This window comes from Strix aluco, chromosome 5 (genome assembly GCF_031877795.1).
Source record: "Strix aluco isolate bStrAlu1 chromosome 5, bStrAlu1.hap1, whole genome shotgun sequence".
Lineage (NCBI taxonomy): Eukaryota > Metazoa > Chordata > Aves > Strigiformes > Strigidae > Strix > Strix aluco.
In genome coordinates, this window is record NC_133935.1 from 45,003,507 (window position 1) to 45,027,267 (window position 23,761).

General features: G+C 36.9%; 1 protein-coding gene across 10 annotated transcripts in view; it reads right to left on the bottom strand.

The window, feature by feature from the left end:
- Window positions 1-23,761, bottom strand: part of NAV3 (neuron navigator 3) — a 562,960-nt gene that overhangs the window by 30,455 nt on the left and 508,744 nt on the right. For all 10 annotated transcript variants that reach the window (XM_074827171.1, XM_074827169.1, XM_074827167.1 and 7 more), the window contains 7 exons: window positions 22,829-22,989; window positions 20,814-21,002; window positions 18,219-18,271; window positions 13,365-13,388; window positions 11,019-11,096; window positions 2,007-2,090; window positions 276-387 (listed from right to left, as the gene is read on the bottom strand). In XM_074827171.1, coding sequence (XP_074683272.1) covers window positions 276-387; window positions 2,007-2,090; window positions 11,019-11,096; window positions 13,365-13,388; window positions 18,219-18,271; window positions 20,814-21,002; window positions 22,829-22,989 — 701 coding nt within the window. The remainder of the gene's footprint in view (window positions 1-275; window positions 388-2,006; window positions 2,091-11,018; window positions 11,097-13,364; window positions 13,389-18,218; window positions 18,272-20,813; window positions 21,003-22,828; window positions 22,990-23,761) is intronic.

Below are 23,761 nucleotides of genomic sequence, written 5' to 3' on the forward strand. Positions count from 1 at the left end.
TGTACTTCAATACACAACTGCAGTGACAGGGTTAATTCTTGACACCCAGCAATCAATTACTGGCCACCCAGTTCTGAGAAGACAAGGCTCCAGGAACTCTGACAAACAGGAAGCTCATTCAAGGTTTCCATCTCTGGAAATACCACAAGTATGCCTACCATGAACTGCAGAATGTGCTTGCCCTTGCAACAGAGTCCCCAAAACAACAGAGAAGTAGTAACAGATTTTTTCACGGGTGAAACTCTGCATTTATTTTAATAGTGACAAAAACATACCTTTGTGGGTATGATCAGGACCGTTCAAGGCTCCTTGAATAGCGGCTTGTGCAGCAGAATTCTGGGCTTTCAGCATTTCAATGGTTTCCCTTAGCTCTATAAGCTCAGATTCCTGTGGGAAGAGCAAAGAGATCTCAAAATATATGGCACAAGAACAATGTTTGTCTAAGCTAAAAAAATGACAAGATAAGAGTGGTCAAACTGAAGTTCATGGGACTGCTTGGGTGAACGTAAGGGCAACAACTAAGCAGAATGCATATTTTCTCTCCAAAGATATTAAACTCAACCAACATTCTTTTGCAGTTATTCTGTATAAAGCTATCATGTTATTTTTAGGGAGAACAAAACATTTTTGATAAAGACTAATCTAAAAAGGGTCTCAACTGAATATTCATTATAAAGTTAAGAGAAACCCAACAATTTTATTGTGAAAGACAATAAAACCATTTGAATTACACCCTTTAGCATGTGACACTACTGTTTAATGGATGAATCTCAACCTGAATTTGTGTATTTTTCAAAAGATTTAACTTGCTAAATAATAATTCAGTTAAAAAACCCCTGTTTGATAGCAACTGTCCTGCAAGTTGAAGTAAAATTACTCAGCTCGAGTGCAGGAAGTTCTGTATTAGAATGCACAGCCAATTTTAATAAAAAAATAGGTTTTATTATTGCTGTATTAAACCAGTCCTTCCAGCTTGTATTTATATAATGAGGATTAAAGGAATTTAACCTCAACAATAGAGAAAAGAAGAGAAGGAAAGAACATGTTCCAAATCCTTTAGGAAATAAACTTGGAGATGATCTGTTTCAATGTCACTGCTTAACCTCTTCTGGAAAGAAAACCTTCTGAGGGAAATTATACTACTATATAGTCAAAAGTTTTGGTTTGGAGAAAATTCCACTGTGTTTTTTTGCTTAAGATGAAAAAAAGAAAGCAGTGCAAATATTTCCTATCCAGTTCACAATGAGTTTCACCATATTTCATCTGTTGGTGCTCAACCAGACTGTGAAATGTTATTTTTATAGACAGCTACACTGACTCCAGTGGTGACTAATATCCCACTTATATGCAGTTTCTTTCACAGCTTGGCTCAACAAGGCTTTTCTGTTTATAGGACACAAAATGAATAAGGACAGAAAGTTGCTGAAGTTCAATCCTGGAAGGTGCTAAGCAGCCTCTTAATCCTGAGCTTGGTACAAAGGCCCACATTAAATTTACTACCTATCATCAGGTTTAGATTTTTTTCCCCAGTAGTCAAAACAGCACAACGAAAGCCAAAACTGTTTACTCATTAATAGGATACCAAACCTGCATTAACTCTCTGAATGGAGTAATTTTTCTCTATTTAAAGTTCTTCCCTTCCCATAATTCTATTATCTTGACAATGCTGTCAGGCTGGAATAAAGCACTCCCACAGGTTGTGATCAGTCTTTGTTATAGGATCTTTCAGTACAGATTAAACCTACAGTTGCATATATTTTAATTAAAATCTGGAAACTAAAGATTTCACCTTCAAACTATTCTATGATATTGTCTGTGTAAACCTGATGCTGCACGGTTTAATTCTGCTGGAGCTTTATGAAGATTTGATCACAACGGCCATTAAAGAAAGCTCTGTCTGTCTTACTGTCACAGCTGTCCCTATTTCCTTTCAGTGTTTTTTAAACAAAACTCTAATATAATCTGCTGACTTTTCCACATTAAAGTATCTGCTTTGGTAAACGTACCTTTTGTTCAGCTGTCATTGTTAGACTTTGCAATCGGCCAGTCATATTTCCTAAGCTTTTTTCAAAAGCTGCCACTAGATGAGCCTGTGAAAGAAACAGAACATAACATTCGTCAATGGAACAATCTTCCCAGATCAATTTGTTTTTTAAAAATATTTTTTTCTCTCCAAGCTCATAGAATCATAGAATGGTTTGGGTTGGAAGGGCCTTAAAGATCATCTAACTCCAACCCCCCTGCATGGGCAGGGACACCTGTTGCTAGACCAGGTTGCTCAAAGCCCCGTCCAACCTGGTCTTGAACATTTTCAGGGAGAGGGCATCCACAACTTCTCTGGGCAACCTGTTCCAGTGCCTCACCACCCTCACAGTGAAGAATTTCTTCCTCATATCTAATTTAAATCTACCCTTTTTCAGTTTAAAGCCATGACCCCTTGTCCTATCGCTACATGACCATGCAAAAAGTCCCTCTCCAGCTTTCCTGTAGGCCCCCTTTAAGTACTGGAAGGCCACTATAAGGTCTCCCTGAAGCCTTCTCTTCTCCAAGCTCCACAACCCCAACTCTCAGCCTGTCCTCATAAGGGAGGTGCTCCAGCCCCCCAATAATCTTCATGGCCCTCCTCTGGACTTGCTCCAACAGGACCATGTCTTTCTTATGTTGGGGGCCCCAGAGCTGAACACAGCTCTTTTCTACTAGTTTTAAGTTTAGACTGAGCTAACTTGGATAGGTAAAGCAGCCAAGTGATCCCAGTGTTCCTCAGGCTTCTTTAGCCCCCAAGGAGATTAGTTCAGGTATCTCTGCCTGGAAATGAATTATGGATTTAATGCCTTCATTTGAGTTTACTGATATATTGTCCAAAAGAAGTCTGCTCCCAAATAAAAGTCCAGGAACAATTATTTTCAATTACTGAACACTTCAAAACAGGAATTCAAGTACTTTATCTTAAAAGGTAAGTTTTAACCTTACAAATAAAACTCTCCAAAGGAATCCTGAGACTCAAACAAAAAATATGACAGTTTTTATAAAAGGTCATTACTTAAGTCTATTTGTCTTATGTTGATTATATATATGTGTGTGTTGTGTGTATAAAAGTAATAAAAACCAAATAAAATAAAAATATAATATTTATATATGTGTGCAAATGTATATATAAAAGACAATATCAAAAACTGGAAGTTCTACTTCTCGATAAGAAAAGCAATAAAGTTGAAACTCATTAAAAGATTTTAAAAAATTAAAGCTTCATTTTACTTTCTGACAACACTCACCCTGTAGTCTATGGAAGCAAAACTTATACAAACAATACATCAACTCTTTATTGCTTTTAACTGACATGGAGCTTTGCAGGCAAAGAATGGCAAGTGGTCATAAAGAAACCTACAAGCTAAACCAGTTTGTACAGCCAAGGGAAAGTAAGAATTTAATCTTTATTAAATTCCATACAATTCCATCCACTCCTCTCACAACACCAAATAGTAAAAGCAGAAGGAAATACGTATTTTCTCTTTACCATCTCAAAAGTGGTAATAGGCAAAGTTTTCAAACATCGGCACTACAATACACTTGGAAATATAACTCACAAACAACATCTTTACATGCACAAATGGATTAAATGAGCTTCCTTACTGTGAAAATTTATTTTTTGTTATAGCAGTACAGGCATACACAATGCCTGGCAAATTTTTTATTTACAGATTTGGATGCTTGTACGAGCACAGTTGAAACTGTTCAAATGTATGTGGTTGTATTGAATCTGAGATATAATCAGAAAAAGGCATAGTGCAAACAGAATTCTGTTACACACTTTAGGAGAAGGAAAAGATCTTCTTGCCACCTTGCTCTCTCTGTTATTCCTCAAATTAAAAAAAGATTATTATATATATAATAGTGGCCCACTTCTGTGTCTCCATTTCAGAGCTGTTATATTGACAAGTGGCTTTTGTGATTTGTAAATCATTTTGGATTGCTATAAACATTTCAGTATCTTGTAAACTCTGTATTTTATACTTATTAAACTTACCACAAGTTTACTCCTTGTAAATTATATTACTAGTAAATAATTTATTTAATTATTTATGGGTATAGTGGTCAATCCACCTGCTTTCTGCATCTGCAGGGATGCTTTAGGGATAATTCTTTTGGTAAAGGATACATACCCCAGGGATTAACTTTTGATAAACATAGGACTAGATATACATGCAATTACTTAAGGATTAATTAGTAATTGTGTATATTCCTATTTTAACATGTTATTTATAACTTAGGCTTTATTCTTGGAGTTATAATTTTAAATAAAATGAACTTGGAATATGTTTCAAATGCACATCTGAAACCTGTCAATTGATATAAATTTATTTTAGCTAGTTTGGAAACTACAGCCTTTGATTGTTTTTACTACTCTGTTCCTCTGATAAAAGTAACAAGTTTTTAAACTTACTTTTCACTTTAATAATTAGCTAGATATTAAAAATATCCGGATGAATGTATTGTGTTTTAATTCCAAAGATGATGACCAGTGACCCAGAACACAGTCAGAGACAACTACCACAAAATTATAGTCAAATGTCTCTATGACATGTGTTTAACAGGAAACTAACGGAGCTCGGTGTTCTGTGCCTCATAAAAAAATCTATGGCTTGGCTGATGGCCCATGGTTCTGCTTTACCGTGAGAATAACAATGGGGACTGAGGGCTTGAAAAGAGGAGTAATTTGCTTAATTATGCATTGCTTTTGTCCATTTCTCACAATTAGACTGTGATAACCACAGTCCTTTGGTACCTAACTATGCATATTTGTGCCTAGTATTTTCCTATTCCATAGCTACAAGTTCAGCTTGTATTGTACATGAATAAACCACAAGGAACTTATATGAAAAATTAAGGAACACATAGGAAAAAGTAAGAACTAATGTCATCAAAGGTCACTGAAACTATTAAGTTATTGTCTGATAGTCTTTACAGAAAGACAGCCATGTCATAACTATGGATCCTTACTAAAATTCAGCCTGTGATAGAGTACATGACCTTCTTGGAGTAGCACACTAAAATTTTTGCATCATAAATGTAATTGGATCAAGATGATGGATCCTTCCTAACTCATTTGAGATAAAGATTATTAGGTGTTGATTTGCTAATAATAAACAAACATAATTCAGAGGCCCATCAACCAAAAACTATTCAAGAAAAATCTTTCAATTGCATTGTTCATTACTTTAAATATTTATTACAGAACACTCTTCTATGAAATACAAAGTATCAGTTTTACATTCAGAGTAATATACTGTGCTGCCTTTCCCCATGGTAGCAAATATTTATTTATTCAGCAGTCTAGGGAACTCCTACTTGTTGAAATCTTATACAGATTTGTCCCAAAAGACATACTATGTAACAAAATAAGAAAAGTTACTTCGAAAAACGCTAAATTATCAGTATATTTATATGTGTGTGGAAGCATGCAAGCACGCATAAAACATATGTATGTATGCCCATTTAAGATCAGACTTTTCATTTAAATAGTTAAATGCAATATAATTCAGAAAACAATAGAAACTGAAGTAACTGTGACTTTAAAAATACTCATTAGAAATTAAAACTTCTAATTAGAAATTTCTTTTACCCTTATAAATTTAGTAATTGATTTTGATTGGATTGGTAATCCTCAATTTCTGAGGATTGTTTACTTTATCCAAAAGAATCCATTATTTCATTCTCGTAAAAACATGAGGAATAGAATTATTTTTAAAGTTACAGTCAATTCCTTACACCTTAGAAATCTTCATTAAGATTCAGTAGTTTCATTCATGCCATACATCATTTGAATACAACACAAGATAGCTTGAATATTGAATGTTCTTTAAATACCACTTATTCTAAAGTAAAAATATAACTGCACAATTGAATGCAGCACTTCTACTTGGAAGTAGATATACTGGAATTAGAGTTAAGTAACTGGGCATTACTGGAAGTATGCCTACAGCAAAATATATCCATCTTTAACATGATATACATATTATATACACAGATGATGTACAGCTCTCAATCTGTAGATCCATCACATATGGATTAATTTTGATTTCTATTAACATGAAATTTCCATTGGAAATAGTCAGAGATATATTCTCAGGGAATGACTTCAGTGCTAAGATGACGGATTTGATTTTAAACATTTCTTTCTTAGTAAGCGATCCCAGCCAGCCAAACCCCAAATACCTCAGCTGTTAGGTTTACAGCTCATCCCAAACATGACATTGGTATATCCAAAGACTTTCTGCTGGCACACTTTGCAGTTTGACCTGCGGTGTTCATGTTTATAAAACAAACGTAAATAAATAAATTTCCTCCCACCTGACACGGCTGAATGAAAGGAGGTGTGAGAGGCCAGAAGGGATCGGGCTGATTGCAAGAAGCAACTGTACATCTGGTGACCTTTTCTGTTCGCCGCCTGCTATTATCTCGTTGTTTGGCTGTAGGATAGTGGTTCAGAGCTGGCCAAACAAGAGTATTAGCCAGTGAACCCCCTCCGCTTTCTACTGGCATCCTGGGTATACTACAACTTGCAAGCATGCACACTTCAGCTTTATACAGTACACAGCACTGATCAAAGTCCCTCTGAACAGGCTGGGTTCAGGCTGCTTGCTGGAATTTGAGCCCTTGTCAGTCACGTAGGAAGTCTGCTGGTTGGACAGTTTCTGCACTGAAAACAGGCCCTTTCTTAATTAGTATTGAGATTTGCCCTTCAGCAACATCGAAAAAGGCACCAGAGGAAATGCCAGAATCTCAGAAAAAAACTGTAAATTAAGCATCCAAACAACAGCTGGGCCCTGCTTGAATTTAATAATATGCAGGCAAAACACTTTGGGGTTAATCAGATGAAATAAACTGCTGAAATTAAGCATAGTACTTGAGCCCAGCCAGCAAAATCTGAATAATAAATGAAACCAAATAAGAAAAGTCTTATCAGAGTTTTCCAAAATGCCTGAGAAATGCTATAACTTCCGGTTGATGTATTTTGATATAAAATCATATATCAAGCAAAGATTTGATGAAATAGGTCAAATTTCATCCTGAGAGTCTTCTAATGACACATGTACTACTGTCACTAACAGTCGTCTGTGGTGAAGCAAAGAAAGACATGAATAGTGTTGAGATGAATAAGATGCTCTTTTTTTCACTCACATACAATAATCTTGCTCAGTTCTACAAAGGGAAATGGTAACAACAAATTCAAGCCTGAGACGAACTGTGAGGGAACAAGATTTCTGGCTATTAATAGTTTCCTTCTCCAGACCACAGCGAGGAAAAAAGCGTTGTCTATTTACAGACACTGTAAGTATGGAAATTTGGAGGAGCTTAGGACTCAGGCTAGCATGAATGCATTTATAGCAAAGGCATCAGAAAGGACTGAATAATTTTCTGGTCAGCAAAGGCACCACAGAAGATATCCTGTTCATACAGTTCTCTGCCTGCCAGAGATGGATGTATCTACAAAAAACATAGGCAGTGATCAAACTTTTTTCTGCACTAGACTTACTGTTGGTTCAGGTTTTAGCCTACTGGCGTGCAAACATGACTCAAAATGAGGGTCACAGTAGTATTATCCATTTAGAGAGTAAAACATGGTTTGGATTTCTTCTCTGAGGATAAATTCCATCTTTTGTGATTAGGACTATTTCTCCTTTCAATGCCAGGGGCTGGTGAAGTATGTCTCTTAGATTAGCAGATAAATGATAAATGAATACATGCAAGTAAAGCATTGCTAAGACAGTATGAGTTCATGAAAATTAGGAGCCCATCCGGGATTTTCATAAGTTTGTCAAACTAAATCAAGTATTTCTTAGTTACTGTCATAATTTTTATGAAAAGTATATAATCACTGGCATTTAAATATCAATTCTGTAATTAGACTAAATTTCAAAGGCCATACCACAATTAAAAGGTCTGTACACTCTGTTTTCAAGCTGGATTTTATTCCTGATGTTTAAGTGATACTTCATAGAATTTATTTACATAAAGTGCTCAAAGGACTGGCAGAATTAGTACCAACACATCTTTAAGTGGTCTCTTTTGATCCTTTGGACTTATTTAAAAGTGTTTTTTTAATGCTTTAAATTGTCTGTACCAGAAATAGCAGAGACTGAACTCAGAACCAGGAGCAGAGACTGAACTCATAACCAGGCTTGTCATGAAATACTTTTCAGTTTTCGGTTTTGTAAAGTATGAATCTCATGACAGCATCCAAAAAAATATTTACTTATAAGATCTAGTAATATCTACTCTCCTTTTAAGATTGTATTCACTGTGAAGGTGTCCAAATCCCTTGTTCATGCCTGGAGAATTTGAAGCCTCTAAGTTTCATGCTCCTGACAAGTTTAATTTTGAGGGAATTTCCACATGTTGGGGATTTGGAAAAAAGAAAGATTTTTCTGGTACCGTTTAAAAACCCCATGTGCTAGAAGGATCAGCTTTAGGGTTGTTTATAGGTTTAGAGTTTAAAGAGCATCTCCATGGGGATGGATTAGAAGGTGAGTGATACAGTCAAAAGAATGTGAATAAATTAACCTTTATACAACATACGGCATGCATGCACATAAATATGCATACAAGCACATACAGGTTTACAAATGTGGTACTTCTGGATAGGCAAAACCAGATGTACATGTATATATTTTTAAACTGTCCTGTTGAAAATGTTACCCTTCTAATTAGATCAGTAGAAAAACTATGGGCATTCTTACTAGAGACCAGATCCCCAGCCAATATATTGTGAGTTATACAGATTAAACCCAATTTATTTCTCACCCATGCAGCAGAATTAGTTTGAGTGAAAACCAAACCAAAATGTAACTATCCATCTTTTAGCTTGACTCAGTTTCTTTGAAATATGGAAATATGACTTTGAAAATTTGCCTGAAATAGGTACTGTTATTAGAAACCAGTCTGTATGGTGTTTACTCCACACAAAGGAATACTGGCCAGAGATATAGTCAATGACTTCTAAATAATGCTGGGAAGAGATCGGACACAATTTGCCCAGACGAACCGAGCAATAGCCTCATTGCCTCAGCTGCAGAGGACATCCTGCCATCCTCACTCTATCGCACCTGTTGCTGTATTATAGGCTACAGCATTGCTGGGGTGACTGGAAAAGCATGGAGACTAAATAGACTCATCTTTCAACTCTCCCTTTCAACACACCAGCAAGAAGGAATATGCTGGTGTTTTCTGTTCAGAGCTAGCAGAAGGAGAGAAGGGCAAATTGCTTTTCTGCCCACAAAGTGAGGAACAGTACCAGGAGCATGAGTTATCACCATCAGAGTGGCTCCCACAGCAGCTCTAGTACAGGCATTTGAGCACAAGCCCACCACAGGCAAACAATTTAGTCTTACTGATATGATACCACTGCTCAGAATCCCAGAATGGTTTGGGTTGGTCGGGACCTTTAAAGATCATCTAGTCCAACCACCTGGCTGTGGGCAGGGACATCTTTCACTAGTTCGGGGACTTGCAGGAATCAAGCTAACTCTTCTGGGCATTAACAGGGCACTCAGGGTGGATGTGGGGATGTCTGTGATTGTGCTGTGTCACAAGCCCAGCCACAGTCCACCTAGCCCACCTCCCTGTGATCCCCCCTGCAAGGCAGAGCTGCTGCACCCTGCATCTTGGTGGAAAGAAAAGTGCCCTGCAGAGAACAATGGACTTGTTAGTAAACATGACTGTCCGAGGCATGCTGGCTTAGCTCTTCTGACCTCTCGGTGTTGGTTTTAGTCTGTTGCTCTCAGGATGAGTGAGAGAAGACTGCCCAACCTGATGAAGATGAAGATCAGTGTCTAAAATATATGAGTGAAGGAACCCCATACTGAGGCTAGGCATGCTGCCTATAAATTCCCAAATGAATAACCCAACTCAGAATCTTTTGAATTTACAAACATTGCAGGAGTCCAATATTGTCTGCTTCACTAGCTCATTCTCAGAACTCAGAGCAGAGTGGCAGCCCATACCACTACAGAGGTACAACTACCCACAGGTGTTCTGCATCCACCCGAACAGAGCAGAAAGTGTTGAGTCGCTCTTCCACATTTTCACATGTGGCAGTCCTAAGAGAACAAGCAGCTTTCACACAGCTAGAGATTATTTTCTCACAACAGGAACACAGTACTACTTCACCAACTGAAATAATTTCCTGAAAATAATGGCAATATTTATAAATCTAAATCAGTACTCCTACATTTCAAAGAAAGGCACTATATAGGTTGCCCAAGACATCACGAAACTGCTTTTTTGAAATGCAAAATGATACTCTCTTGAAACTGCATCTAAGCTTTCCTTGGGAATGGTAACTATAGTTATATCCTGAATTGCATTTAAAAATCACTATACAACAGATTGTTCAGTAACTATCCAGTAACTTCATCTGAAACCATAGTAACCAGACAGGACTGTAGCTCACATTCCCTATCTGACATTATTTTCTTATAACATGTTCAATAACTCATATTACCAGTGTATGACAATTGGAAGGAACACCAGGGAGCTCTCTGTGAAATAGCCCAGTTTCCATTGGTTATATATCAGCACAATTACTGCAGCATATGAATTCTATATACAATTGTATACTGTGCTTCCCTCCACATCTGTTTGCATTTTTCAGGGTTTATCTTTGTGAAATGAAACTATAACGAATTGTATCAGAATATGCAATTCATGCCCTTTCTTTGGTTGTGTCTCCTTCTTATTTTTGGGCTTTTTTTAATTGATTCAGAGGAAAGAGTGAAACTGAACTGGATAGGACATCTGTCACATCCAAAGTGTGGAAACTCTCCATTTCCACTGTGTTTGATTACAAGATTTCTTCTGCCTGAAGCTGACACAAAATAGACATTTAATGAAATAAATTATTTGAAAAACATCAAAATAAATAAATAGTAAAGTCTCCCAGACCGTGTGTTAAGAGTTATTAAGCCTGTCTGATAATATATTCTTTGATACTGTTTATGATCACAAGTAAAAATACTTACATTTGCTGAAAGTTGAGATGTAAGGGTAGCAACTTTCTCTTGCGATGCAACCAGCTCTCTCCGTAGTTTCTGAATTTGCTAGAAAAAAACAAGACTGCTGTCAGTATTTCAGCAATTTCCTTTTGTTGTGTTTTATTGCTTGTTTGTTTTCTTAATGGATCACTAACGGGTTTACAATGTCTTAGTTTCACATTTTAATCTCAGAACTATTCAGAAATACAAATTGTTAAAAGTTGGCACTTAGTGTTGTTCCAAATGTCTTCTTGCACTTAATCAGTATATGAGCTAGGATCCCAGTTAAGGGAGCACATATGGGCAAATGCGTAATTACTTCATATGTACAGTCCTCTGTTTGGACATGTAAATGTCATGGTTTTTTACCAAATCCTGTAAATTACAAACATATCCTTAGTGCAGTCAAGGATAGCAGCCCTGGATGAGGTCTGAGATTATGAAACATGAATGAATTTGGGTGAGTTTTGCTGTGCCTGACTGTAGACATAATGCAACCGACATACGTTAAATGTCTACATTAGATTCAGATAAAGTGCCAAAAAGTACTCCCCCACTGTCTGGCATGAAGAAGGCTTTGATGACTAACTCAGACACAGACTTTTGCTTCATGGATGTCTAAAATTAGATGAGGTACAGTAATAATCTTTTTCTCTAACACAATACTTCCTACAGTCCCTGTGATTCAAACATGCAGCCTCTTTAAATCTTACATACTATTCAAAAACTTTTTTGCCAACTTAAAATAAATGTAGCTTTAAATGTGCTTGTTGACATGAAAATAAACTTCATTCAAGGCTCCTGTATCCTTTAATGAAAAACAGAATCCTTAAGAAAAATATTTGTTTACATTTCAGCTAGGATAGATATCTAGCATGAAGCTTGCACATAATTTTAAGCTCACTGAACCCTATTTGAGATCTTACAGGGACTCCGGGCATTGCATTGAACTTAAGCACAGCATGGACTTTCACTCTGAAAATTCTTTTATTCAGACATAAAAGAAGTTATTCCAGACTAGAGAAGTAAAATGTGTAGAACTAGCCTAGGAAATGGAGCACATAACCCCCAACAGGGAATATTGCACGAGCTTTAAGAATGAACAGGTTCCTGTACATCTATGATATAAAAATAGCTAGGTCATTTACAGTAGCTCAGAGCAAAGGAGGCAGATTATTGAGCTGTTCTCCATCCTGGACTGCCACTTTTCTTTTTCAAAGTTTTCTCTTTGGCTTTCAATAGGAATTATTTGACCTTCCTGCTTAAGCTACACTTTCACCATATTCCTCCAACTAGACAAAGGTAGTTCTCATGAAGTGTTGTTCAACGTCTCCTGCAAGAGCATCACAAAGCAGATCCAGATATTGAGAAAACATCATGTAGAGATAGATATACAGGAAACAAATGTTGTTTCACCTCTATATACAGGGCAATGAAATGAGGAATTGTTATTTACACTACTGAGCTATGGCATGCTTCTTTAGCTCCTTTGCTTTAACTTTCAGAAAAAGAAACTGAGAAAATTCAGGTAGAAATTATATTGAAATATACTGCGGCAAGTAAGGAAGAATATGTTTACTTGTTCAACTTCCTCAAAATATCTTTTAGTTGACTTTTTCTCTGATTAGTATAGTAAAAATAGGAGCAGCATAAATGCAGGAGTTGGAAGGCATGTAGCTCTGTGAAGTGGAAGTGCCCCCCTTGGTGCTGCATTTTATTACTGTTACTCCTTGGTGCCCTTTTAATGCAACCAGGACTTCATTTTGAGAAAGGCTGTAATTGTATCCAGCTGCTGACCCAGGCTTGTCACCCATTCTTATACACTGTGAGGAGAAAGAAGCTGTTTTCCATGTCAGATTTGATTTATATCTGAAATCTATCTGTGTTGCTCTGAAATCCATCAAAGTGGTGAGTTTCAGAAATTTAATATAATGCAAAATGTAAGCGAGAGAAGTTCAAAGCGAACATTTGAAGTATTTTTCTCCTGAAAGGCAGCACATTACCTTGAATTGCACAGTCCCTTAGATCTAGTACAGAGTGGCTTTAAGTCTGAAATCAGACGTATCACAACTCCACTCAGAAGCCCGACTCTCATCAACTCTTTTCACCTTTTCACAACCTCAGCCAGAAGGCATTCTTCAGCACAATGCTAAGAAAACACCTTCTAGTGCACTAGAAGCTCCATCAGCTTTTAACCAATATTTCTTAAAAAGTGGTTCAAAGACACAAGGTGTATTTTCCCCAGCAACAGCAGTTTAGCCATAGCAGGTAAACAATAAACTTTAAAATAATATAATGAAATACATAAATGCAAAAATGAAGAAAAGTTCTTACCTCTGAATGTGCCTTTTCTTCTGCCTGGAAGAAAACAAAGAAGAAATGGCTTAGAAACAGTGTGCCACATAATTGCGGTAATAGGAAATAAAAGCCAGCTACACTGAAGTGAAATGAATAGCTCCATGGATCCATTACATTTAAGGAAGGTATGCAGTAAAAACAATAAATGGAATTCTTTTCAACTTACTTGGCAAGGCTCCAGCTGAAACCCCAAAGAGTTTGCCAGCATACTGACAATATGAAACAGTGGATAATGGGAGAACAGGAACAAAACTGCAGAAACTGCAGCTATATTTCTAAGATACAAAAGAAAATTTGCTATGCTGTCACTGCATGGACCTTAGTCTGTTACCAGCAAACTTTTACACCGTAGTTATTATTATGGTTCCTGAAGCTATATTTGTTTTACTGTATACTTAGCAATATTTCTAATAGACTAATCCCTGCTAAAAGAAGCTGACAGCATACCAGTACAACATATATGGGGGGAAGGTGAGGGGAGAGGGGTACTTGCACTTTAAAGTAATTTCTTCCATACAGAGTACTGACCAAAATATTAAGGGCTATCAAGATATGTCAAAGTTTCAGCTTAAACTTGCTAATAGTATTTAATAATTTTAGATATTTTCTATATTGTTATGTACTGTGTCATATAATAATTCCATTTACTCAGCAGTCTTTTTCAACAAGCTAAGAAACTAAATAATTGCAAAGAAAACCTTTGGAAGTCATTAAATTTGTAAGCATGAGAGAAGTCTAATTTAGGAGGCATTTGGTGGACAGGGAAATCTTGTTTCAGTGGGATTCTAATGGAAAAGGATGGCTTGCCATGATGGAGGAACCCTTTCATAACATAAAATAAGAATCAGTTAATGTACTGGAAATCAATCCACCTCATGATCTGAGGTGGCTCAAGTCCAGACAAGCAGTCTAAGATTGTCTGGAAGAGAAGTAAGCAGTAAAAGGAAAATGTGGGTAGAAGAATTACCTATAAGTAACACTAGAAAGACTTAGAAAACCCAAGGTAAGAGTTCCTCAGAAGATTCCCTGACATCAGGCAGTATCTGTATTATTTACAAATTAATATAGCTGCTTTTTAAAGCCTGTAATGAGCACAACTTCTGTGCTGTTAGAATTTTAATAATTTATTATAGAAACGTTTTCTTACTTTACCTGGTGTAGAGGGAGAAGACTTAGAAAATACCTCTTTCCATACATGTTCATCTGTTAACAGTCACTAAACAGACTGTGATGCTATGCTATTTCCCCGTGCATCACTTAGAACTGCTCTTGGCTGAAACTACTTTAATACCCGATACATCACTACATGGGAATGATTTAGTATAACGATTGTTTTATTTGCCAGCACTGATGTGACACACATACTGATACTAACTTTCTGATCTGTGTTCGCAAAAAGGAGATCTCTCTACAGAAACAAATGAAATTCTATTCTTATGATTGTTACTTCAAACATATGGTGCATGAAAAGTCACAAAGGGATCAGGAAAGACCGTGTCCCCTTATGAATTCTACTCTGTCAAGAAAAGCAAAAAGGTAAAAATGTAGGGTTGGTGACCTTTTCCTGAAACTGCCATGCGAAGACGTGGTCCCTTGTCCTTAGACCACCGGCCCCCCCTGATGAAGGCAGTGCTACATGTTGTTACCAGATGACTCCCTCACTGTACAAGGAAGAGTTCAGAGAGATGGCTCCCACAAGTGGGAGTGGGCAGTGGGAGAAGTAAATGAAAGAACTGGATTCTGGGCATACTATCAACTTCAAAAATAAAATCTGACAGCCAAATACATTTGAGCCATTTTTACTTAAGAGTTCATGCTGACATCATTGTAACCTAGCACTCAGCCATTGGCTCAAAAGGCTCTAAAAGGAAATCTTTTTCTCCCTCTAGTTCTCCATGCATCCCATCCTTGTAAGGATTTTTTTTTCTTTTTTTGAAGACTTAAAATATTAACATACAAATGAAATGTCCTTCTGCATCTCTTTGAGCTTGGCTTAGCACAGTTGATGAAGTTTAGGGATTCTAAGTGTAGCTAAGGCTGAGAGCCAGTGTGAGAAATATAGCAATTAGCTAAATATGTGCAAATTGCAGTGTCTCACCTACTGAGCAAGAGGAGATTAAAATTGGAGACAACCTATCATAATTTAAACTACCACACATCCTTTTCAACTTCTCGGAGAGCTTGATATATTCACTGCCAAAACTGAATCAGTATTTCAATCTTACAGTCTGCTAAGTCTGCTTACATGGCATACTTTTTCGTGAAACCACATTTGTCTCTCTACTTGCATATCTCTACAGGCTAGATTTCCAGTCTGTTCAAGTAACTCCTGAAAACCCAAATGCAAATCAAGAAGAAAACCAATAATACAGAAAATACTAGTGAATGCAGAACTTCTGTCTCATTGGGCTTATTCATTGCAATGGCAGCAAATCATAAAATGTCTCTTTCTGAATCTCATATTCTAATTCTGAAAGAAACAATCTTCAGAAAATAACTTCAAGATTTTCAGCTATCTTTTGGTAATAATATATGAAGAACTTGTTCTTTATTTAGTACTTTTTCTGAATCTCTTCGGCGTTTAGGCTGCAGAAAACCACTAGCACCAAGGCTTAAGGCAATGATTGAGAAATCTAATAAATATATTTGATTGAGATGGTTACGGAAAGGCAGCTGCTTAAGAATTCCTGCTTAGTGATTTTGGACTGCTTAAGTAAGGTAAAAAAGCTCTTGTACTCCTCAAATCTAGTAATAGCTGAAAGCAAGTTGCCTGTGTCATAACCCTGTGAAGCTATCCCTTTCTGGAGGAAACGGGGCCCTGCATCATATCATCAAACAATGAAATGTTCTCTGCTTTCAGCTGATGCGATAACTGTTGACAACCTTTCATGTTTCTATACTTCCTTTGTGCATCATCTTCTGATTAACTGCTGAAAAATTTAAACTTTTTTTCACAGGATTAGAGGGATCAAGCAGAAGAAACTCTGATCAAAAATCATCTTTAAAGGTCAATCCTAGTAACTTTGCCATACTAATTCCTTCTTGCCCTTTACAGATGTTTATGTAACTTCCATTATCTTGTCTACAAAATCCATAACATAAGGAGAGGGCTTAGCTGCAATGTGAATTCACAGTCAGACATTTCAGAAGATATTCCACTTACAGTATGAATTTGGGTAAACAGTTTAAAGTTTGTTTTGCAGGAAAAATACTGTTCTTTAATATCAAGAGGTTTAGGGAATATTTCCTAGATACTCTGTAATCCTGAATGATAGCAGGTTATATAAGAAGAAAGTATTAGTAAACTCTTGCTACATTACACAATATCAGAGCAGATATATTTCAGACTTACTGACTGATCAGGTGCTGAAAGCATCCTGTGTCATTTTATAATTTGATTTTTACCATCTATCAGTTTCATAACATTCTTCTAAAATTTGACATCAAAGCTTGAATTATAGTTTTGGACACACACACACACACAAACACCCCCCCACACCCATGCAAACTGATTGTAGTGTCTCATAGACATGGAAATAGTAGTAAAGAATTTTTGGCTTCCAAAACATAACTGAGAAGCTTTGTTTTGAATGCTAGTCATACCTCATGTGCAGCCAGTCTGTATGTACATTCTACCCCCCCAAAAAATAATTCAGGACTGGTCTGGACTGGAATTGCTTGCAACTTGCTGCTTAAGGCCTGAACAAACCTAATGCGTGTGTACCTAATATTTTAGACATGCCCTTGTATAGACCTTTTTATGATTAAACAGAACTAGGACAAGCACTGTTGTGGTAGATGTTGTGCATGGATACAACCTACTTTCCAAGCTAACATGAGTTTAGCATTGAGATAGGGCTACCAGATGGTACAAATGCATCAGACTGCATGGGCTCAGTATTCCCAGGCAATAACTGGTGTTGGCTCTGGGTAGAGGAGTCCATGTCATTCCTGGGACATCAGCTGACTCTGTTCAACACCTGAAAATACGGAGAGGAGACAGACTATTCACGAATGCATGGTATGAAAGCAGATAAGTGGGTTGCTCTCCCGTGAAAAAGGGCTACTACAGCATGTAATTGTAGTTAGCAAATAGGTTGTAAAGCAACTGTGGCGTATCATGAAGGGAATGTCCAAACACATTTAAGTCCTCCCATATGCATGATTTCTTGTTAGTTAGAACAACTGAAGCAACAAAGTATGCAGAAGATCTCAAAAAAGATACCAAAACAATAAAACAGAGGAAAAAAAATCAAAACCAGAACTTCTGCTTGAGCTAGAATACAATTAATCTAATTAATCTAATTAACTAAGATTAATAATTTTTTAAAGACTCTCTTCTCTTTGGAAATAACATCTAAATGCTGAAATTTGCAACAATGATCAGTGGACATTTAAACTGCAAATTGTATCTACCATTTCCCTTAACCTGAAGTTTTTCAAGAAGTGTACCCTCAAACAGTGACAGGACAAAACCACTTTGTAAATTGTGCAATTAGAAAACTAGCTCAAAATAATCAAAATCACCCAAAATTATCAACTACAATAGCACAAGGAGTCCCTTAAAGAAAGACTCCTAGACCGTTACCTTCTTTTTAGCTGTCAGAATATACACTAGGTAATTTTAAGCCGTTCTGAACAAGTCACATAAAAAGATGAAAATAATGTATTTTAAAATAGCATGACATTAATACCAAAGTTGAAAATAAATGTTCCTGCTTTATTGCAGTACAATTTTAATCATTCTAAACATCAAAGTATTGAAATTTTCATGAACAATGAACAAGAATAGAGACAGGCAGAATTTTTTTCTAAAATGTCAATACTCACCGTAGAGTAGAGAGAGGACGTGCTGGAGACAAGTGACAATGAGGACCCATGTACTTTAAAAAAAGGAAAATAACATGAAATATTGATGAAAGCATAAAACTTCCGCCATGTAGCTCAATAACTAAACATCTTTTTAAAATGAGAGCCAATCTTCCACAAAGAGTAATTATGAGCTATCAGTATAGAAAAGCCATTGATATTTTTTCATGCACTTAAAATGATTTTTCTATACAGCAAAAGCACTTTGTATGAGGTAGGAGAGCTAGCCAGTGAGATTCAGTATCATTACCAGCAAACCAAGCATCACTTTTGTTGTTTTGACAACAAATCACTTGATAAATACATTCTTTAGAGAAACCAGAAATTGAGCTGTTTATACACCTGTTCAAAGCTGAGCAAACTGATTTTAATAGGAGACTATGCTTTGCAAAACAGTTCACATTCCCTGTGGTGAGCTCCCAGGCTTTGCTCAGCTGGTTTCTCCCCTCAGCATGATTCAGACCCATGTATTTGTAGTCTATGTGAAGGGGTCACTGCAAGACATAGTGCCATATTTCCACTAATCATCACTAGAGTTGGTCTCAAGAGCACTGAGTGAATGTTGCAGGACTTCAACTCAAAAAATGGGGTTCCTGGCCTATCTGAAAATGGCAACTGAAGACTAAACAGAAACAAAATTGCCCCTTCTGCTTCTGATGACTCTCCTGAGGAAGGATGCACCAATAGAGAATTTTAAAGAAGACAATATATTTCATTACTTCTTTTCATTTTTGTTTCAATTGAAATTTGTTTAATATTTATAATCTGCCAGGGTTCAGTAAATAAATTATATTGCTTTAATAGCTACCTGGCCTCCATATGCCAAACAGACTATACAAGAATACCTGGATTAGCCAAATAGACTTTAAATCTAGTTTTGTAACTGGGCAAATATTTACAAAGATGTGCTACACTGATCATTGAAACCCTGTTGCTTTCAACCTATCTTTGGTTTTCAGTCTCTGGTTTAGATCTCTCAGCTAAACTCCCATTCTGCTCTCACATACAGTGGCTCTACCCATTATGTCACTTCTTTCACTATAACCTGCCTCAGTGCTCCTATCTTAAATAAAATACATTTGGCCTTTCAACATCATCATCTCATGTTAATCTCTAATGACTGCAAACTGCTGAAAACTGTTTATCATTGCTGCATTGACTTTTGTTTACTCAGGTTGATCATGGTTATCCACTCCAGCTGGATATGAAACATGACCAATGTAAAAGGTTTCATCAAAGCCACTGGTGACCCATTACTGAAATTCTAGATTTAACACCTCTTTTTCTATGCATAAATTCTTTGCCTTGTTTTCTCTATTATTCTTCCAGTGCTTCCTTTGATATTCTCCTGTTCCTCAGCAAAGCATCTGTAGTCAGCTCTGTCATTGAATTATGTGATATGCTTCTGTGCAGTCAGCCATCCTCTCTGGGCTGACAGCTCACAGCTTGATCTGTCCTGCACCCTACTGCTAGTATTACATACCCAGATATCTGCCTGACATATAATCTAAAATACAGAAGAAGGAATTGTAAAGTAAAAGTATTAGTTTTCTGTTATTTCATCTAGGACTATTTTTCCCCTTTTATCTCATAACTATGAGCTCTGGATCTAGTGTTAGACTTTTTTATTTGCTTGTTATAAAGACCATTTATATTGTCACCACCTAGCAGTAAGCAAGATTGATGAAATGATGCTATAAAATGAATCTCCATTAAATGTTAGCAGGGTTTTTCTTGTGTGTTTTTTTTTTGTTGTTGTGGTTGGTTGTTTTGTTGTTTTGTTGGTTTTTTGTTTTGGTTTGGTTTGGTTTTTTGTTTTTTTTTTTTTAATTAAGGGGTGTGAGAAGTTTGTGCTTATGGGAATTCTGCAAATAATCAGATTTACCAGAACTGTTAGGCAGAAGAAGATGTTACAGTGCATTTAATTAGGAGTTGTCAAATGTTCTGTGGTTAAAAAGAACAAAAACCAAAACCAAACCAAAAAATATTCCCCAAATTCCAGGGGTTGTACATAGCATTAAAGAAACCAGACCAACAGTAATAACCTGCATAAAGAAAGTATGGAGGTCAGATTAAATGACAGAGTTTAAATACAGAAATTCACATTCTCATAGTGTAAGAGGCTGTCGGGAAGTGGGGAAATGAAATGACTACGAAAGAAAAGGGATGCTAAGTAGCACTGGCGTTTGGAAAAAAAAAGGAAATACGGAAGTAGGACTAAGAAAGCATGGAATCACAGTAGTTAAGGTATGCCCAGACACTTCAACTTTAGAGGCAAAAAGAATAAAACAATTTTCCAGAAGCAGCTTCCTTTCCTTCAAAATTTCTGATAAAGGATTTATACGTGTATTACATACACAGCATAGCATATTACTGTGTGAAAGGAATCTCTGTCATGTCTTAGGGTGAGGAAGTTCAGATCAACAGAATTTTTAAAAAAGTTTCAGAAAGTTATTTAAGTTTTTATGTTGCAGAAGAAATATTTTAAAATTTCACTACACTTTGGAGGCCTATTATGGGGCCTATTCACTGATCCAAATAGTAACTCTGTCTTACCTTCTTCCATGCTGTCCCTGAATGAACCTGAATGACTAATCGCTCGTGGTCTCTCTTCTAAGGACGTAGCACTGCCACACAGTTGGGAATCATCATACAGATCAAAAGAAGTGTCTTGTGCAGGGATGCTGTTTGAACGCATCATACTGGGTCCAGGAAGGTTAAACTGAGATAGGTTGGTTGGACTCACTGGAATACAAAACTTTATTAATGAAGCACGTTTTCATTAAATGAATTTTGGTTCTGCACAAAATTTTAATGTAGGACTACCATGGTTAGGTGGACTTTACACTGTTGAGAAAATGAAAAACTTTTATTCCTACATATAAAGCCACGACAAAAAGGTGAAGCAGATGATCTTCAAGGAGCTGGATGAGAGTAATCCTGTAAAACACATGGTAACACTAACACTAGTGTCTGAATATACACTTGTTTGACAGCCCAAGACAGAAGATCAATGGGAGAGATTCAAAAGGCAAAAGTTAAAAAGGAGTAAGAAGTCATAAGTATTTTTTATAAGCTGCTTTTCTAATAAATCAGTATCTCTATTTTATTGTTATATACCTATATTACCAACTGCTGTGAAGATCAAAGTTTATTGGCATAATGCAAGATGGATTTATGCTTTGACTTTCCACAGACCCTACCACAATACTAGGATAAAATTCCTTCACAGGTCAGTTGAATCTCATCATAATAAATAGGAGTAGTCTGATCACTCATGGTTGAAATCCAGAACATCGTTGATGAACCTACCTGAAGCTTTTGCAAAGTTTGCTTGCCAGTAGGAAGAAAAGCATGGTTATGGCTCACCTGGACCACATGAACTCAATGTCTAGAATTCAAATTCAGCCTCAGTGTTTGGACTTTTACTTTAGATCATGCAGGACGTGCCTTAAGTCATAAACTACCAGAGCAGCTGTTTTGTGAGAGCAAATTATTCCATAGGGCTATGACAATGGAAAGAAGCAAAGAACAATGACAAAATAAATTTAAAACCCCCCTGATTTTATTGCTCCCTGTTGTGAGTACAAGAACTATGAACAAAAAGAAAAAGAAGATAATTGTAAGCAGAAAATGATAGAGTGAAAGAAACACTGCTTAAAAAGAGCTGTGTCTAAAACTAATGCAAGTACATGGAGGAAATCCAAAGCAGTGGCTTGCTTAGACAAGATCCAATTTCATTTTTAAAAGTTGCTTTGTTCAACTTCTTCTCCCATATGTAATAAAGACAAACATTTGTATGTCTGATCAAATTTATTTTGAGTGATTGTAACCTACAGATGCCACAAGCTGTGACAGAGTGACAGAAGTGTGAATGCTTCAAAGTTTGCTGTTAATTCCACAGTAAGGGCCTAAAACACAAAAGCTCATTGTGAACCTAGGTGTGCAAATAAATGGTTTTCTATTAAGCATGAAAGAAAAAAAAAGTATTAACAAAATTAAATTTGTGTGGGATTAACCTGAAACAAGATCCAGAAGAACCAAATCTAAATCTTGACCTGTAATCAAATAAATCTGAAATGTGACTCACATCCCAAAATATTATATTGCATTCAAGTTAGGATTTGGATCGGGCCCAGTGCAGTTATAGTCGGGTCCAGCCACTGAAATGCATTGGAAAGGCCAGTCTCAAAGCAAACCTGTATATAGGGAAAAAGCAGTGTTTAGTGTCTGGGTTGAGATTCACTAAAATCACTGGAAAGAATCCTACAGACTGTGAAACCTAAAAGATGAGTAGCTTTGAACTAGAAGCTAATTTCCAGCTCTGCCTCAGATTTTCTTCTCCCAGGGCAAGTCACAGAGAATCTGTGCTTTTTTTCTATATGCAAAACAGGAAGTACCCTGGCCTAATCCATAAAAACCACTGTGAGTTTCTCTTCATTAGTGAGGTACCACAAAATGGTGATGGAGATGTTAAAATACACTATCTAGTCTGACAAAGAAATAAGAATGGTTGAATTTTATGATTCTATTCTAGAGTGGGAGAAACAGTGAAGGGAAACAGCATTTACCCAGGTTGGAAAAGTGATATTTTCCAGTTGCAGATGAAGACATAGCTGAAGGAGAAACAAGCGGGGACTGACTGCCAGTGTCTTGCAGGCCTCCGGTTGAATGGGAGCGTAGCCATTCCTTGCCTTCCTCCTGACTCGTCTGCCGGGATGATGGAGTATATCTGAAAAACCACAGCTGACACGCTCAAAACAATGACAAGGTGACAGTTTAGAAAGAAACAGGTGTCACATAAATACCCTTCACAAGTTAAATAGAACAAAACCCTTGGAAAGCATCAAGTCTAATCAAGTGATTATCACCAGGGATTTTAACAAGGTAAAATTTACCATCTTATTACAACAAAAAAAGTACAGGACTTGAAACCCCCTTCCTCTTCATCCCCCTCCCCAAGACAGCATTCCCTTCCTTTGAAGAGATATGATGATAAACCATAGAAGACAGACAACTGAGCTGACAGGAAAGGACTTCAAAGCTATAGGAAGTGTGCAGGTTGATGCAAAAGCTCGGAAGCTGTACGGTTAGCATGAGGAATGGACAGACTAGAAGCCAAGAAATGTAAGTAGCCACTTACAAAATGATATCTGCCACAGATCATGTGGACAATTGGTTAGATGACAGGAGTGAAACAGATCAACAACTCTGAAAAAGGAGTTTTCACCATTAATGACAGCTACTCATGGTCATACGTGCACTCTGCTGCTCTGAATGTTATTTGGCATTGTGTCCTGCCCCAAACTGGGGGGAGGGAAAGGGACAGGAAAAATCCACAATTAGCAGGAAAAAAATTCTCTGGAAGGAAGAAGTCTGACAATCAGACATTCATCAACTGCTTGCTGTAGCAAATGAATAAAACAAGTGCGACTTGACTCACAGGCTAAGAGGGAGAACTGGTAACTCAGTGGCCCAGCCTCTTTTGGCTGGGCTGGAAGAGG